This window comes from Bubalus bubalis, chromosome 1 (assembly GCF_019923935.1).
Source record: "Bubalus bubalis isolate 160015118507 breed Murrah chromosome 1, NDDB_SH_1, whole genome shotgun sequence".
Lineage (NCBI taxonomy): Eukaryota > Metazoa > Chordata > Mammalia > Artiodactyla > Bovidae > Bubalus > Bubalus bubalis.
Window position 1 is genome coordinate 18,938,798 of NC_059157.1, and position 18,193 is coordinate 18,956,990.

At 40.3% G+C, this 18,193-nt stretch overlaps 1 protein-coding gene across 10 annotated transcripts in view; it reads right to left on the minus strand.

Annotated features, from left to right (window-relative positions):
- The window catches only part of RBPMS (RNA binding protein, mRNA processing factor), a 244,006-nt gene that overhangs the window by 100,096 nt on the left and 125,717 nt on the right, over positions 1-18,193 (minus strand). For all 10 annotated transcript variants that reach the window (XM_044936419.2, XM_025278927.2, XM_025278926.2 and 7 more), the window contains 2 exons: positions 14,685-14,723; positions 13,360-13,422 (listed from right to left, as the gene is read on the minus strand). In XM_044936419.2, coding sequence (XP_044792354.1) covers positions 13,360-13,422; positions 14,685-14,723 — 102 coding nt within the window. The remainder of the gene's footprint in view (positions 1-13,359; positions 13,423-14,684; positions 14,724-18,193) is intronic.

An 18,193-nucleotide genomic window follows, 5' to 3' on the forward strand; every position in this document is an offset into this window, starting at 1 on the left:
GGGTTGCCATTTCCTTCTCCAGTGCATGAAAGTGAAAAGTGAAAGTGAAGTCGCTCAGTCATGTCCAACTCTTTGCAACCCCATGGACTGCAGCCTACCAGACTCCTCCGTCCATGGGATTTTCCAGGCAAGAGTACTGGAGTGGGGTGCCATCGCCTTCTCCGTAAATTGTGCTAGGCCAAGGTAAATGATTCCTAGGGTGTGTGATTCATCTCTGTAAAGCCCAGATCATGAGCTTAAATCAGCAAATCTGCCAATGAAGAAAAAGGAAAGCTAAACAATAAAACTAACAGAAGAAATCACAACCCTGTCCCTAGCCATAGTGTATATTTCTAAACCAGCCAGTCTAGAAAATATATACAGCTGGTCACACAGTGTATCTGATGAAAAGGCAAGGGTGTTTATGTTCAAATTCCTATCAATTACAACGGAAAATAATAGTGTAAATCTCCTTTCCTAGTGATGGCAAATTGAGGGCATCACTTTCATTAAGGCCACACACGTGTTCATACAGCTTGTGCAAATCACAAAACCCAGAATTAAACTACAAAGGAGTGCATTTCTAAATGCTTATTAATTCCGAATCCAATGTATCACGAATAGATGACTTGGTCCTTTAAAGATAAAAGGGTTACTAGTTTTTACTAGTGTTGAGACTAAAGTTTCAAGAGTGATGTCAGTTCTTTAAGGCAAAGAATAATCACACTAATTACATACTAATTTTCTAATTACTGCACGAAGGAAACCAACACCCTCTTGCACATATTAGGTGCATGCCAGGAAAAATAAAGACAGTGGATATATGTGAGTTTGTGTTATTAAGGTACTTTCTAAACTCTGAGATACGTTGAATGATGAGTAGTGTGCAATATAAACAGTCTTGGAATTACAGAAACCAAGTATTTCTATGTCTATGTAGAAATGCCTATGAAGAGTAAGTCCTACTTGTGAGGTAGGCAGGCAAAGAGAATGCATTTAACACACTTTTCTTTCAGGTTCACGGACAGTGCATGTTAAGTCATCTGAGCACCCATCTTAACTTTTTGTATATGCTTCAAGGATCGCTGTGCAAAGTTTACTTTGAGTCTTTATTAGTGACTGGTGCAGAAGCAAATAGGAGGGGTGGGGGGAGAATAGTAGTAATATATACAAACCCTACAACTGAAAAATAGGCAGTTGCCTAAACGTTCCAAAACCATTTCGAAAGACTTCCATTTAAAGATCAGATACAGCCCACAACGGGCCTCCGAGAATATTTTTATAGCCCTGTTTCTGCTCTCTAGTTTATCAGCAATGAACAGCCCTCACCCCAACAGGATCCAGTGGACTGTCCCATACTGTGTGTGTATAACCAAATTTAGGATAATCTTAATGAAGTGAAACACCAAGAAGAGTCAAAAATATGTACCTCCAAGTTATGTACTTTTCAGCTGCACATAAGGAAAGTCTTTAGAAAGTAAAGGTTTCATTACATTTAAAGATTAAACATTTTTAAAAAGTCGATGGTATGTCCTCAACTTTAGAGAGGATAAAAATGAGTTCAGCTGTTGTTTTTTTTAACCAATAAGTTACTTATTTGGTCCCCAAAGTCACTTATTAACATGACGACAGATAAATCGATCTGTGGGTGGGAAATGTGTTCTGATGAATACAACAAAAATAAAGAAATTAAAAAAAGAAGGTAGCATTTGCTCCTTAAACTGGTTTTTAAAAAACCTCGAGCCCAGACCATCAAATGGCTTGCAGGCTCTTTCCAACCAAGAATCTGGGGCTTAAGCAAGAGTTAGTTGAAAAGAATGTAAACAGTGAAGTCCAAACTTCGGAAGTTCACCGAAAAGTACTTCCTGTGCTGCACAGGGAGCCAAAATAAAGTGAGTCAAAGCGGATCTCATCTCTGAGCGACGGGAATCAACACACTTCCTCCTCTAGAAAGCGGCAGCTCAAGGGCGCTTACCGGGATCTGACAAGGCAGAGTCCAGATTTCTCCCTCTCTAAAAGGCGCATCTAGACACAAAAGTCTAGACACAAAACTCAGAAGAATCTCACTGGCTGCTACAAAAATTCCTATGGAATTGATGGGGTGGGTGGAGGGGTGGGGCGGTATCTCTGGTTTTAAACAGACTGGACTGGAACCGGAAATGGAGAAAGCCATGTGCATAGTTAGCTTAACAGAATAAAAACGTGAGATGAGAGTGTGCTTGCTGGGCTCACAGTATTTTGGAGGCTTTTTATTCTTTTAATTGGCAGGGAATTGCTTTACAATGTTGCGTTTCTGCTGTACAACAACATGAAAGAGCCCTATGGATACATATATACATCCCCTCCCTCTTGAGCCTCCTTCTCTGGATACTTTAAGGACAACACTATTCCTTTGTTTCCCTAAAACACCCCAAGGATTGATGAATCAACTTACCATTAACAATACTATAAAACAAATAAATGTTTAGAAGGACTCTGAACTCAGTATAATTTGGGATTCCACAGAAACTACTTTTAAATCAAACTGCGGAAAAGGGGACTTATGGAATTAAAACCAGTTCTTTTTGACAGTAATCACCAATTATCAGAATTTTTATCATTTATTGAGTACTAGTGGCTTTAAAAATACCTATATCATTTAACTTGATGCCCTAACCTTTTGTGATAGGTACTGTCAGTATTAACAGAAGGAAAATTTAGGTGCAGAAAACCTCGATTTAGTAAGTGGCAGAATCTGGATTTGAGCCAGGTCAGCCTGCTTGACACCTTTATTACACTGCCTTTGTCCAGAAAGCCCTTCAGACAGGCTAAGTGGTTATCAAGAAGACATACTTTCTGTTCTCCTCTCAGCCACAGTTTAGAGATTGAGTACCTTTTCACAGGTATACTTAGTGTTATGCACAAATACAAAAAAACCACCCACCTAAATCAAATATGCAATATACTTTTAACATCAGTGAATTAAAATTCATTCTCAGGGATATGTTAAGTATGTTTTTAGAATTTGGTGAACACCCCCCACAGATAAGCTAAGAAAATATAGCAATGGTTGGCAAAAATCAACTTCTTACTGTGAACTTTTCTAAGAGTTTGCTCCATTTGTCATTGATAGAGCATTCTAAGCTGTGTAAAACAGACAGATTCTCTTTTATAATCCAGTTGTTCACTTTTTTCATTGAGGTCTATCTATGACCTGTAACCCAGGATGGGCTTTTCCCGCCTTCTGTTCAGTTTTCCTTTATTGGCAACGTTATACCGGCTTTCTAAATGAATGCTAAAATTCTATGAAAAAGCAATACTGTAACAAATCCATTTGCCATCATATCAAAAAGAATAAAATACCTAAGAATAAACCTATGCAAGAAAGCAAAAAGACCTATACTCAGAAAACTGTAAGATACTGATGAAAGAAATCAAAGATATACAGATGAAGAGATATACCAAGTTCTTGGACTGGAAGAATCAATACTGTAAAAATGCCTATGCTATCCATATACAAACTGGGTATGAACAGGTACATTCACTATGGAGAACAGTATGCAGGTTCCTTAAAAAACTAAGAATAGAGATACCACATGCTCCAGCAATCCCATTCCTGGCATATATCCAGAGAAAACCATTAATTTAAAAAGATACATGTACCCCAATGCTCACTGCAGTGCTATTTACAATAGCCAGAACACGGAAGTAACCTGTAAGTCCATCAATGGAGGAATGGATAAACATGTGGTACATATATCCAATGGAGTATTACTCAGCCTTTAGAAAAAACAAAATAACGCCACTTGAACTTAGTGTCATGCTGAGTGAAGTCAAAGACAAATATCAAGACAAATATATGATGTTGCTTAAATGTGGAACCTAAAAAAATATGCTACTAGTGAGCCTATCTGCAAAACAGAAACAGTCACAGATGCAAAAACAAGCTTCTAGCTACCAAGGGGGAAGTTCACACTGGGAATTTTCTACCCGACTGTATTTCCCAGGGAAATTATTTGGATCTTTTCATTTAAAAACAGTCTTTCAAATCAACTTGCCACCATGCCTAGAAAACCAAAACATACATCCTTTTATGCAATGTCAAGGTTACTTGAGGTATGTCTTAATTTTTCCAAACTGTTTTTTATTGAAACTTATCACTACATTTTTAGAAGAGAAATTTTAATCAATAAATTTCATGGTTTATGTTTCTACAGATCTTAGCATTTTAAGGCAGATTTTATTACTTTTAACATTCTAAATTAGTTTGATGTTCACTAGAATTATTTCATTCCTTATCCTCTTCTTCCCATGTTTATAATGCATTAGATGTATGTTTCACATTCTAGAAATACTTACTCTATCTCCTCCTATTTTTAGGTACAAAACAATCCTTGACTATTTGTGCTTCTCTCATTTTTTAAAATGTTTCCATGTAGTAATAATTAACGTCTATTGAAGCAGCAAGAAAAGTTTGTATTTAATCATAAAGAAATACTGTATATATATGAAAGGAAATGAGAGTAGAGTAATTTACAAATGTCCTGTCAAAATAACCTATTTCCCATTAAGTCCTACCCCTCCCCACCCCCAGGTTTAAAAATGTTCTAATGCATTTTAATTATAGAGGAAGGCATAGAGTTTCAGCTTTGAGGACCAAAACTTCAAATGGTCAGAAACATTAAGCCATTGTCATTATGATGATTTGATCATTCACTAAGAAGTAGAAGAGTGATTTTACAGCAAAGACTTCCCTGATGGCTCAAATGGTAAAGAATCTGCCTGCAGTACAAGAGACCTGGGTTTTAATTCTGGGTTGGGAAGATCCCCTGGAGAAGGAAATGGCAACCCACTCCAGTATTCTTGCCTGGAGAAATCCCAGGGACAGAGGAGCCTGGCGGGCTATAATCCACAGGGTCACAGAGTCAGACATGACTGAGGAGCTAACACTTTTTCAATTCACTGGGATTTAAAGCCCCAAAATATGCTGCACTGCAGAATAATCAGGAATGTATATGGCCTAGAGTGTCAAGATCATTGGTTCTAAAACTAGCTTGGCTTCCTGACCAAAAAGAATCCTAGCCAATAAATCATTCGTTGCACTACAGGATCTGCAAACACTAACGATATTTTCTACTTTCATTTACAACAGGGGCAAAGAGCTTCTCAGCATTTCTGAAATACCTGAAGAACCATGGAGAAAGGGCAAGCAAGGTCAATACAAGATAGCCTTTTAAAGACAGTCGAGATAAGTTTTAACATGTAGATCCTCAGGGGGAAAAAAAGGCTAGAATGTGAAGTCTGAGGGCGGTTTCACACAGCCATGTAATATTTCATGAACTATTTCACTTAGAGAAAAGCCGGGCAGAGTTGAGATTTCCACACATAAGTGTCACTGGACTAAACAGGGGTTTATGCACAAGACCCTGGGCTTCCATCTGCCTCTTCCCTTGGGGAACTGGTGATGCAAACTCTTCCAGATACTTTTCCTTCTTCACACGTCCTTAGAATGTCTTTTACTAGCATCCCAATTCCCACTTTCCTACGAAAATGCTTAATAGACTTAAATAACCTCCTTTTCTTCAAAGACTGGGAATTCAGCAAATTCCTCACATTCATCTTCAATTGCTCTTTCAGAACAACTTTAATTTCTATGTTGCAGTATCCTTAGCAAGGTTCTGCAACAATCCAAAACTACAAGAAAGAGCAGACCGCAGCCCCCTTCTCCCACACACATGAAAAAAAGGGGCCTATTTCAAATTTCTGTGAGGAGGGTAGCCTAATTAAGCTGTTTGCCAAGCCCCGAAGTGCACACAGTTGCTGAGAAAAAGAGGAGGATCCAGTCATCAAGGAAGGAAGGGCACAGGCAGCCCCCAACTCAGTGAGGTCAAATGGCTGCTTCTAAACTGCAAGTCAAGAGTAAGCAGTTATCAACAGATTTAACAGATAAACACTAGATCAGATGCATGATCTCATCTGGCAGCCCTGCACAGTTCCCAGCTGGGATCACAGTAAATGGGCCTCATCAACCGCTCTGGGCAACAGGCTAAAAGAAATTCACGGAGAAATTTTTAGACCTGATAAGAAACATATTGACAGGGTGCCTGGTGAACGGGGAGCTGAGACAGGCCATCTGGATGCTTGTGCACGTGAAAGGTTTTGTTTAGTGGAAACAATTCACTGAACTCGCAAGCTGTACAAATATTAAGATCAAAAGTCCTGACTCATACAAACTGTCAGCAAACCCTGTGATACAGGACGCAGAGACTGTCATCCAAACTTCTGTTTCTGTGTGGCCAGTACCTGTCTCAAGTTCCCCTGCTATCACTCGGTGCTCAACAGTTTGTACATCTTTTCATTGAGAAAACAGATTCAGGTAATGGGTTCAGAGAGACATTACTTTGCCAACAAAGGTCCGTCTAGTCAAGGCTATGGTTTTTCCTGTGGTCATGTATGGATGTGAGAGTTGAACTATAAAGTTGGACTATAAAGAAAGTTGAGCACCAAAGAGTTGATGTTTTTGAACTGTGGTGTTGGAGAAGACTCTTTAGAGTCCCTTGGACAGCAAGGAGATCCAGCCAGTCCATTCTAAAGGAAATCAGTCCTGAATATTCACTGGAAGGACTGATGCTGAAGCTGAAACTCCAATACTTTGGCCACCTGATGCGAAGAACTGACTCACTGGAAAAGACCCTGATGCTGGGAAAGATTGAAGGTGGGAGGAGAAGGGGACAAAAGAGGATGAAATGGTTGGATGGCATCACTGACTCAATGGAGAATGAGTTTGAGTAAACTCCGGGAGTTGATGATGGACAGGGTGGCCTGGCATGCTGCAGTCCGTGGGGTTGCAAAGAGTCGGACATGACTGAGTGACTGAACTGAACTGAATGGGTTCACACTGAGAACATCTGCTTCCCAGGTGATGCAGTGCTAAAGAATGTGTCTACAACGCAAGAGACTGGGGTTCAATCCCTGGGTCTGGAAGATCCCCTGGAGCAGGAAATGGCAATCCATTCCAGTATTCTTGCCTGGGGAAAGAGCTACCACTGAGGAAGCATGCAAGTATTTTTCCTTGATTTCCCTAACACTTTTGGAAGTAATATCCCTATTTCACAAGTGAGAAACCTGGTATAGGAATAATGAATGAATTATATGCAAGTGTTTAAAAACTCAGTAGTTGGAGAGCTCAAGCTATTCAACTAAATTTAAGTTATGCACAAGGCCAGGATCACTGTGATGCAAGTAACTGTAATGCTTACTTTAATGCCAAGAATTTATGGAGATAAAGAAAACTAAGTTTTCCTGATTATATCAGTTTTTTACACATGGGACACTACCAAGTACCTTTTCAGCATGCTTTCTTACAAACTACCAAAGATTTTTCTAAAAATTCTTTTTACCACACAGTCGAATAAATGTCCTCAGTAAACAATAAATAATTTAATACTATATATCCTCAAGTCCTCTTCATTTTCTTCTTAATAAGATAACAGCTACATTTTCCCTCTTCAAAATCAAGTTGCTTTTTTCTCTTTAATCCAAGGTCTATTGAGACCTTCAGAAAACACCTTTTCTCCATGTGTGGCATATTGTATATGAGAGAATACAAAATCTTAGTCTTATGTTATTAAATGAATCATCTAAGGGTTGGCTCTTCCCTTCTTTTATGAACAGGTAAACAATTATAGGCTTCCCTGATGGTTCAAACAGTAAAGAACCTGCCTGCAGTGCAGGAGACCTGGCTTCGATCCCTGGGCCAGGAAGATCCCCTGGAGAAGGGAATGGCAACCCACTCCAGTATTCTTGCCTAGGAAATCCCATGGACAGAGGAGCCTGGTAAGCTAAGTCCATGGTGTGTCAAGGGTCAGACACGACTGAGCAACTACCCATTTCACTTCTCCACTTTAAACTACTTAAGGGTAACACAGTTCCATTACTTTTAACTGACATCACAGAAATCTTACTAATCCCCGTTAAAAGAAACAATAGCTTAAGTCATATGGGGTTCCAAGAGAAATCAAATCTCCAACTGCAATGATCAACTCTACTACTGAAATTAGTCAAAAAGTATTTATCAAAAAAACCAACGACCACTTCACACTTAGTAGGATGGCTGTTATTTAAAGAACTAGTGACAATAGTGAAAACTGGAATTCCCAGACATTGCCAGTGGAATATAAAATGGTACTGCCAATATGAAAAAGTTTGGACGTCTCTCAGAAAGCTAAAAATATTAATATCATATGACTCAGCAATTCCACTTCTAGGTATATGCCCAAAGGAACTGAAAACTAAGGACCCACATATTTGTAACCCTCTGTTCATTGAAACATTATTCTCAATGGCCAACAAGTGGTAACAACTGTCCATCAACAGATGAACAGATAAATGTGGAATATACATCCAATGGAATACTATTCAGCCGTAAAATGGAACGATGTTCTGGTATCTGCTACAACATGGAATAATCATGAAAACATCATGCTAATTGAAAGAAGGCAGACGCAAAATGACAAGTATTCCAGTTAATAGGCCAGTTAAGAGATACAGAACAGATGACAGGTTACCAGGGGTCAGAGGAAGGGAGTAACAGGGAGGTACTGCTTAATGGTTGCAAAGTTTGTGTTTGGGATGATGAAAAGACACAAATACTGGGGCTAGCTGCACAGCATGGTAAATGTATTAAATGTACACTTAAAAAATCATTAACATTTCAAATTGGTATAGATGTTTTATATACTTCAAAACTATAAGATACCAAAAATCATTGAGTTGTACCTCAAGAAAGCTACTTTAAAAAGAATCCAACAGACTTGAGGGCACAGTAATAATTAGAGATCACTTAGGTCCGTGAGATTAGATTGGACAGTAAAGCAAATTATTGTGACATCCCAAGCAAGGTTCAGCTGTGAAGGCAATTTGTAATTATGTTCATGGTTACACCGCATCACACTTCTCAAGTTCTGATAAATTTATAATGAAGCCTAGGCCACTGACAACTGTTTAAAATGAGGTGAGAAGGGGTATCCAACAAGATGGCACATGTCCTCAACAGGCCACATACAACTTTTTAAAGTACTCTATATGAGTGCATCTCAAACACCAACGTAAGACAATGCCTGCCATGGAAATGGACATAAAACAGAAACCGCTGACAGGTCTGTGTATTTTAAGTGTTAACTTCCAATCCTTTTTGTTTATGAAACACAATTCCAGCTATACAGCAATGGCAATATTAGGGTTTCCAGTTGGCAGCAGTAGCCAGAGATGGTTTATTCCACCTCTGCTCAGGGTCCTTACCTCCAGGCCAGTCTTGTTTCCTGTGTTTCTTCATATTTTTACTAAATTAAGACTGTCAATATGGCTGCACTTGATTTACATTCCAAAATTAAAAACAAATCTGAAAAATAACTAGACAGTTTGGATTATCAGCTCCCTCTTCCATTAGCATGGAAAATGGAGAAAGTTTAGCACAGCAATTATAAATGTGAGCAGAGGTAAAGGACAGGTTAGATATTCTGCTGTCGGGTTAAAGAATGGATGGGGTTTCCAGTCATGTGGATTAATGAGATAACAGATAACCTGAAGGCAAGTCTGGGTTTGGGCTATTTTTTAGCCTAACTTGAATGTTTTTACAGTAAAACCAAAATATACTATATTTACTTTAGAAGATTTGACTAACTCCCCGAAAAAAGTTCAGTGTTACCACTTAATTCAGTCTGGGCATGTTTTTCCATAAAATTATCAAACTAGCTAAAGCATAGTCCAAAACTGGGGAAAAAAAAAAAAAAAAAAATGGATTTAAAAATCACCTCAAGTCATTTGGGGAAAAAAGACTTAGTACTCATAACTGAAACAGACAGTAACCAAGACAGACAAACAACAAGAAAAGACGCTCTAAACATGGACAAGTGGTTTATAATACTGTGAACAAACCTACAAAGAGGGACTTACTGGAATGAGGCTTACGTTTCTCAATCGTGGAAAACAAGACATTACAACATGGAACCTTCCCCCAAAGGAATGCGAAGGAAAGATTTTAAGGGAAGCTTGGACGAATGACATAGGAGAAAATTTTGTAATGGTTACGAGCGCCGTATGTTTTTAATTCACCAATTAGAAAAGATGATGGTGAAAAAGATCACACTAGGTCGGGTCACAGAGATGTGTCAGTTTCATGATTAAGTATGTTGTCCTGAACGGGCCCATGTTCTCTGTAAAGAGAAGAAAGAAACCCTGCTCCACGGTCCTGCACCAAACTTTACCGTGGGCATCTGTCCTGGACAAAGAGACTTAAATCATTTGTCATTGCCACCAGGAAAAATGAAGCCACATTCCACGGACTAAGCAAACACCAAGATGTTGTAGGAAGCAGACAGAACTAAGACACGGGAGGCTTCCTACTAGTTATAGCTGTAAACCCACCCTTCCTGGCTGGGCCATCCATCCTCTCTGGTCTCAGCTCTCTGAACAGGACAGTTTCTAAGGTACCAAAAACTGTAATACAATACTTTTTATAAAAGTTAAAAATATCGAGAAACAGATCAACCAGCATTTTAATAGATGCTCTAAATCCACAAGTCAACCTCTTAGCAGAGAAAGCTCAGGTTTAAAACTCCACCAGTAAATATTCAAATACGGATGTGAGAGTTGGACCATAAAAAAGGCTCAGTGCAGAAGAACTGATGATTTCAAACTGTGGTGCTGGAGAAGACTCTTGAGAGTCCCTTGGACGGCAAGGATATTGAACCAGCTGCAAGACACTGATGCTGGGAAAGACTGAAGGCGGGAGGAGACGGGGATGACAGAGGATGAGATGGTTGGATGGCACCACCGACTCAATGGACATGAGTTTGAGTAAACTCCGGGAGTTGGTGATGGACAGGGAAGCCTGGCATGCTGCAGTCTATGAGGTCACAAAGAGACGGACATGACTGAGCGACTGAACTGAACCCTCGGCACTGAGAAAAAATGAAATGATGCTTGCTATACTTTTACTAAGGCAAAAAACAATTTGCGACTATGATCATTTAAACATCTAAAAAATAAACTCTTGTTAGAAAAAAAAAAAAAAATCAACCCACTATAAAAACCTTACAGTTTTTCAGACAGTCAGTAACATGTTTCTACAGAGAGGAGAGATAAAATGAGGAGAAGGAAAGCCCACTTTGTGAACAAGCTTCAACTGCTGTTATTTCCTTTGTAAGACAATGAAAAAAAAAAAAACCAACCTGGATAAAGAAGATGTGGTACGTCCATGCAACGGAATATTACTCAGCTACAAAAAGAATGCAACAATGCCATTTGCAGCAACATGGATGGACCTAGAATTTATCATATTAAGTGAAGTAAAGCAGAAAGAGAAAGACGAATACCATATGGTATCACTTTCCTGTGGAATCTGAAACACAACACAAATGAACTTAACTGCGAAACAGAATCAGACTCAGAGACTAGACTTGTGGTTGCCAAGGTGAGGGGCAAGGGGGAAGGAATGGATTGGGAATTCGGGATTAGCAGATGCAAACTATTATATATAGACTGAATAAACAACACAGACCTACTGTATAGCACAGGGAACTATATTCAGTATCTTGTGCTAAGCCATAATGGAAAAAAAATGTACATGTATGTATAACAATCACAGAGCTATACAGCAGAAATTAAGAGAACATTGTAAATCAACTACACGTAAATAAATTCTTAAATTTAAAAAAAATTTTAAATTAAAAAAGAAAGATGCCACCTGGCTAGAATGAAAGGAAACACTGCCTAAATAGAAATCCATTTTAAGTTTAAAATTTGGTTACACTGAAAAGATTCTGACTGTATCTGTATAATGTAAAATTCACAAAACCATTTTTCTATCAAAATTTTTAGTTATACACTGTGCCTCAGCATGTACAACTGAAGAAAATAATTACATTTTGTTCTGTGGGAGAGGAACAGAGGAAGCAGTTATTCTGACCAGGAAGTCCCTAGTCCAAATCCAGAAAATCCTAAAACTCTCTGGACTTCCTGGATTCTCAGATGTGCCTGTACACTTTCACGGAAAACCAACAAAATGAGTAAACTGTTCTTCTGAGTGCACGTGTTTTCCAAAGCTGAAAACCCTTTCAAGACTGTGTCACGACGACACCCATATGCCAAGTAAACAGTCTCCCTCGGAAGCTCTTTCTCTTGGGTCTCCAAGTCACGAGGAAGAGTCCCTCCTGCAGCCCCCCTCACCACAGGGTCCCTGGGCCTCCAGGCACCGAGAAACAGCTGGGAGGACACCTGCAGGACCCACAGCCGCAAGTTCACATATGCCGACCCTCCGAGAAGTATTCCAACACTCCTGGCAGCTGTACTCACACCTCATTCATAGCCGCTTAAGTCAACTGTCTGGAGAAAGACAGAGCCAGGCTCTTCACTGAGACGCCTCACCTGGATCAGGCCTTGGCACCCAGAACTAAATTCTGCTTTCTACCACCTTCTCTCAGGTTGATTCCCCTTAAACTGCCTTTTTTTTTTAAACATACCAAAGGGAGGGAAAAAAATCTTACTAAATTAAAGCTGGTAAAAAGTCTTAAAAATATGGCAAACAAAATGCTTACAAACCAAAGACAGGTTATCTCTACTCAATTGTAGTTGCCTGTCCTTTATTATCAAAGAAGGCAATGGTACCCCACTCCAGGACTCTTGCCTGGCAAATCCTATGGATGGAGGAGCCTGGTAGGCTGCAGTCCATGGGGTCGCTAGGAGTTGGACACGACTGAGCAACCTCACTTTCACTTTTCACTTTCGTGCATTGGAGAAGGAAATCCTTTATTATACACCACAATGCTGAATGTCTACTGGGGAAGCAGTATATGCAAATTTTAAATCAATCAGAATAAAGACTACAACCTTTTTTTAAAGTCACATACCTTTTAAAAAAATATTTTTAGGGAGCCCTGACTAGGGATGGAGCTCGTGCCTGCTGCATTGGGAACACAGAGTCTTCACCAATGGACAGTTAGGGAAGCCCTTAAAAGCCACATAAGTTAGAAACCTCATGTGTTAAGGAAAGCCAAGATTTTGATCTATTCTTGACTTGGGCTTAGCCACTGAGAATATAATGGGGGCTGAAGTAAACTGCATACCACCATGGGATGTGATTGGGCTGAATTAAAATAAAATCCCCAGCATCAGGTATCTTGAGCATTACAGTAAGGGCTAGAGACGAGCAAAGTGTTATTTAATAGTCTGCACATCTAACCACAATTTTAGGCAAAATCTCTTTATGCAGCTAATTAGAGTCTGTTCCTCTTAGATCAAGTAGTCACATCCCTTCCATTTGCTTTCCTGTCCAAAGAGACTCTATTACTTTCCCTTCACCTCATAAGGAAACCCCCGAAGATGAACATCATTCGTACTTACATTCAAAGCATTCTTGGCAGCTTCTGCTTCTGAGCGACTGTCAAAACTGACAAAACCTACGGGCTAAGGAAAGAAAGAGAAATATGAAGAAAAAAATATCAGGGGATGTCTCTGTTTCTGGGTCAAAGGTGACATCAAACCAAAGAGCTCAGATAAAGAAATGACCGCAGGCAATGGGTAGAAATCAGAAAGCCAGTCCAGAAGAATCATGACTCAGTGGCTTAGCCAAATTTCTAACATGGATCAAAGGGATGGTGAGGGTGGTTCTTCAAGGGACAGCTGGAGATTTAGAGAATCATTTAAAAAAAAAGTCTAGAAGGGGCTGGAAGGTGAGCAGCAGTGAACCAGGGAACAGAGGAAAACTTGGGTGGAGAGGCTCTACTGTCCTACATCGAACTCACTGTACCTCAGCATCTTCATCGTTTAAAATGCAAAGAGAACCGAATCACCTTTTGGTACACTGTAAGTGCAAGGAATATAATGACACAGTGATAAAAGCCCTGTAGTCTCACTGCACGATCAAAATTATATAATGAACATTTTAATCTCAAATCCCAAGGGATATTTTTTAAAAGTTCTGGGTTTAATTAGGTGTGCAAACCATATTGTTCCAACTCAAGAGAGGGCTCCTAATTGCTTTGGACTCAGTATCTTTGAGTCCAGAAGGATGGTTGCAACACAGCTTATTCCTGATGAACCAGAGAATACCGTGTTGAGACGAAAAGTGACCCAAAGTGAGACGCCGGTTGCTCAGGGTTAAAAAAACCACACAGCTAAAAAATTTCAAGGCACTTGAAGCCGCTATCAGGGTCACTGATTCCTACCTCCATTCTGCACCTGTGCCTTTTATGCACCATTCTAGACTTAAGACTCTGCATGTGGTTATTAAGGGTTTGAGAGAGAGCCTGATTCTTTACCATCAACTCCTCATACTGACTGTGAATGAAAAGTCTGACTATTTAACTGTATTAAAAACAAAATAAACAAACAAAAAAAAACAGGAAAGAATTGGCAGTAAAAGTGAATCTGGACAATAATTTCTTTTGAAGATACAGATCAATCCTAATATAACCATGCTGGAGGCATTATATTCGCCTTCCTTGAGGCTAGTCTCAGACACTCCAGCTGGAGGCTTTGGAATTAGGAATCATTTTCTTCTGCTAATTCCTAACTGATCTCACCCTTAATTTTAGAGCAATAAAAAAAATTAAATCTTAATGGAAATATAAAACAAAACGATGTTGAGCCCTTGTGACATTCCTGAAGAAAGTCAATCAAAACTTATTCTAGAAGTGATCATTTATGTGCAAGTTTGAAATGCTTACCTGCTTAGATGTGAGCTTTATAAGAGAACCCTCGTAGCCCTGAAAATAAAGAACAGGATTTAGACCACAAAAAAATATGCCAGGAAAAGAAGCAACTGTAATACCATCTTGCTCAAGTGACAATGAGTCCTTTATGACCACTAACTCTTCCTACAAATGTCTGTTAACTATAAAACAAGTTTTATACACACACACACGATATATATGCCTTAATATGTATATATGTGCTGTATGCTTAGTCGTGTCTGATTCTTTGCAACCCCCTGGACTGTAGCCCGACAGGCTTCTCTGTCCACGGAATTTTCCAGGCAAGAGTATTGGAGCGGGTTGCCATTTCCTACTCCTGGGGATCTTCCCGACCCAAGGATAGAGCCCAAGTCTCCTGCATCTCCTGCACTGTCAGGTGGATCTTTACCACTGAGCCACCTGGGAAGCCCATCAGTTCAGTTCAGTTGTTCAGTCGTGTCCGACTTTTCGAGACCCCAAGAATCACAGCATGCCAGGCCTCCCTGTCCATCACCAACTCCCGGAGTTCACTCAGACTCACGTCCATCGAAGTCAGTGATGCCATCCAGCCATGTAATCTTCTGTCGTCTCCTTCTCCTCCTGCCCCCAATCCCTCCCAGCATCAGAGTCTTTTCCAATGAGTCAACTCTTCGCATGAGGTGGCCAAAGTACTGGAGTTTCAGCTTTAGCATCATTCCTTCCAAAGAAATCCCAAGGCTGATCTCCTTCAGAATGGCCTGGTTGGATCTCCTTGCAGTCCAAAGGAAGCCCATACTTGGGCCTAAAAGGGATCAAGCCCTGAAACTCACTCTTAAGTTTCTTTTCTATGTTCTTATGAAGTTGGGAAACAGTAGGAAAACGGTATCTATGTCAACAGCAAGTCTTTTTCATTTTATATATAGGATAAAAGCCACTCCACTCCAGTATTCTCCCATGGAAATTCCATGGGCAGAGGAGCCTGGCGGGCCACAGTCCATGGGGTGGCAAAGAGCTGGACGCAATCAAGCGACTGCGCACACAGCACAGGAGAAGAAAGGCGGGTAAGAGTATGTGATGACTTATTCACACTGAAAAATATATTGGCTAAAAAACAACAACAAAACACTGATATGTACTTAGTAGAACCTGTCAATGAAAATTTCAAAATTGCCTGGAAAAGTTAAACAGGCAGTAATGCTAAATTCTGTTATTTTGCTTATTTATTGCAGCCATGTGTTTTCATGCTGTTATTAGGATTGGGAGATGCAAACATTCCCTGTTGGATTTTACTCCAGCTCATCTTCAAGGAAGATGGAAACACTCCCTTTCACTCCCTTTCTGATCCCTCCTGGTTCCCCAGGATGAAGATAACAAAGTCTGCTTATTTCTGAAAGTAATCAAAGGCAGGTGGCTTGCACTGATAGATGACACAGAAGAAGGGAAAAAAAAAAAAAAAAAAAAAAAACACCACTTGACATGACTGACCACAGCACATATTGGTCCAGACAAAGATTTGCAGACGAGGGTCAGCCACCAGGGACTTTAATTAAAAAAGGGTTGTAGGAATGTACCAGGGTCCTGACTTTCGCTTTGGGGTTTCTGGGCAGCATGTTTCAATTGATTCACCCTCCTATCTTCCCAGCAGAGAACTATGTTACCAATTAGCTACTGTAAACATTTTACCTCAAAGGCCTTGAGCTCTTCTGGCCCTAGAGGTCATGATTCACAGCCCTGCCTCTTGCTTTTTTAAGGTGCTCTCGCTCTCTGAAAAACACGCAGGTTTAAACACCCCGAAGGCCTCAGAGGCAGAGGACAAATGGGTATTTCACTCAAGTAAAAGACCACTTGTAGGGATATACTGTCCTCTCAAGTCACAGAAACCAGAAGCTGCATCACACAGTAGCTCAGAATAGGAATGGCAAAGTCAAACTGCTCGGGTTTGATCCTGGCCCTGCCACTTATTATGTGTGTGAACTTGAGCAAAATGTATTCAACTGCTCCAAGTTTCATTTTCTTTCTTTAGTGGGGGAAAAAATGAGGCTAACCCACTTTAAAGGACTGTGATGAGAATTAAGTGACATAATTCCTAAGGGACTTACTACTAGGTCTCTCCATATGCACACAGAAACACGGCTGTTGTGTTCATTAAGAGGAATGGTTAGCTTAAAAAATCCTCATCCTACAAAACTGTAAAAACTGTAATCCTGCAGAAGAAATGGGAAATTCTGCCAAGTTGGCACTCTTCCCATAGCACCTTCTCTTTCTTCCCCACTTCCTCTAGCCAACCCCTCGGCTAACCTGTTTCCCTCTGTAACATCATCATTATCGTTGCATTAAAAGAAGAGCTGTCTTATATTAACTAGCGCGAAGCTCCTGTAAAGCACAGGGAGCTCTGTGATGATCCAGAGGGATGTGACGGGAAGATGAGGTTCAAGAGGGAGGGGATATACGTATATATAATGTCAATTCTCAATGCTGTACAGTAGAAACTAACAACACTGTAAAGCAATTATATTCCAATTAAAAAAAAAAAAACAGCAGAAAAACGGAGAGCTGTCAGAATGGAGTTATGTCCATTATCACCTGGTGCCTTTGGGGCACATAAACTAGACTGTTTTATCTCTATTGGTTTTCACTGGCCGCCCCCTCAACCCCCGTTCTTCTCTCCAACCCAGCTGTTTTCAGCTGTCACATTTACTCTCTCTCCCTAAGACGCTAGAACCTGTCCTGCCTCTGTGGCTCGGATCCTGCTTCCATCAGAATGGATCTTTAACCAGCAATCAAGATGGTCCATCACTCAGTCCTAAGTGTGGCCCTGGCCAGCGACTGCTGCTGACATGTCCTCAGCCGACGGGACCAGCTCAGACACAGGCCCTGAGTCTGCCCTGACTTGCAGGATCGCTCCTTGAGGGCCAAGGCCTCCAGCCCACACTGTGCCCAATCCCAGCTGTCTCTGACCCTCCAAAGGCTAACTTTCAAGGTTTCTCTGTGCACACGGTTATTTCAGCCTTAGTTCAATTCTCCTGTTAAATTTTCAATCCCAACAAAATTAACGATCTCTAAAGTAAATTTATCTTGATAATCACAATGGACACACAACTTGTATTAAATATTTCACCAGGTGGCACAGTGGTAAAGAATCTGCTGGGCAACATAGGAGACATAAGGGATGCAGGTTCGGTCCCTGGGTTTGGAAGAAGGAAGGGCAACCCACTCTGGTATTCTTGCCGGAAAGTTCCATGGACAGAGGAGCCTGGCGGGCTACAGTCCATAGGGTTGCGAAGAGTTAGACACAATGAGATACTGAGCACACACAAAGCACCAGGGAAGACGTCCCTCAACTCTTGCCAAGCAGTTCTTTAAAATTCTGTTCTACTGTTTCAGCAACGTTGGACATTTTACCAACGAAAAAATAATGGTTTTAGGTTCCTTGTCAAGTTCATAAAAGCTTATTTAACCTATTATGTCTCCTAGGAATTGTATGAACAGCAGCATTTCAGCTAGTAAGGAACTTCCTAGAGGTA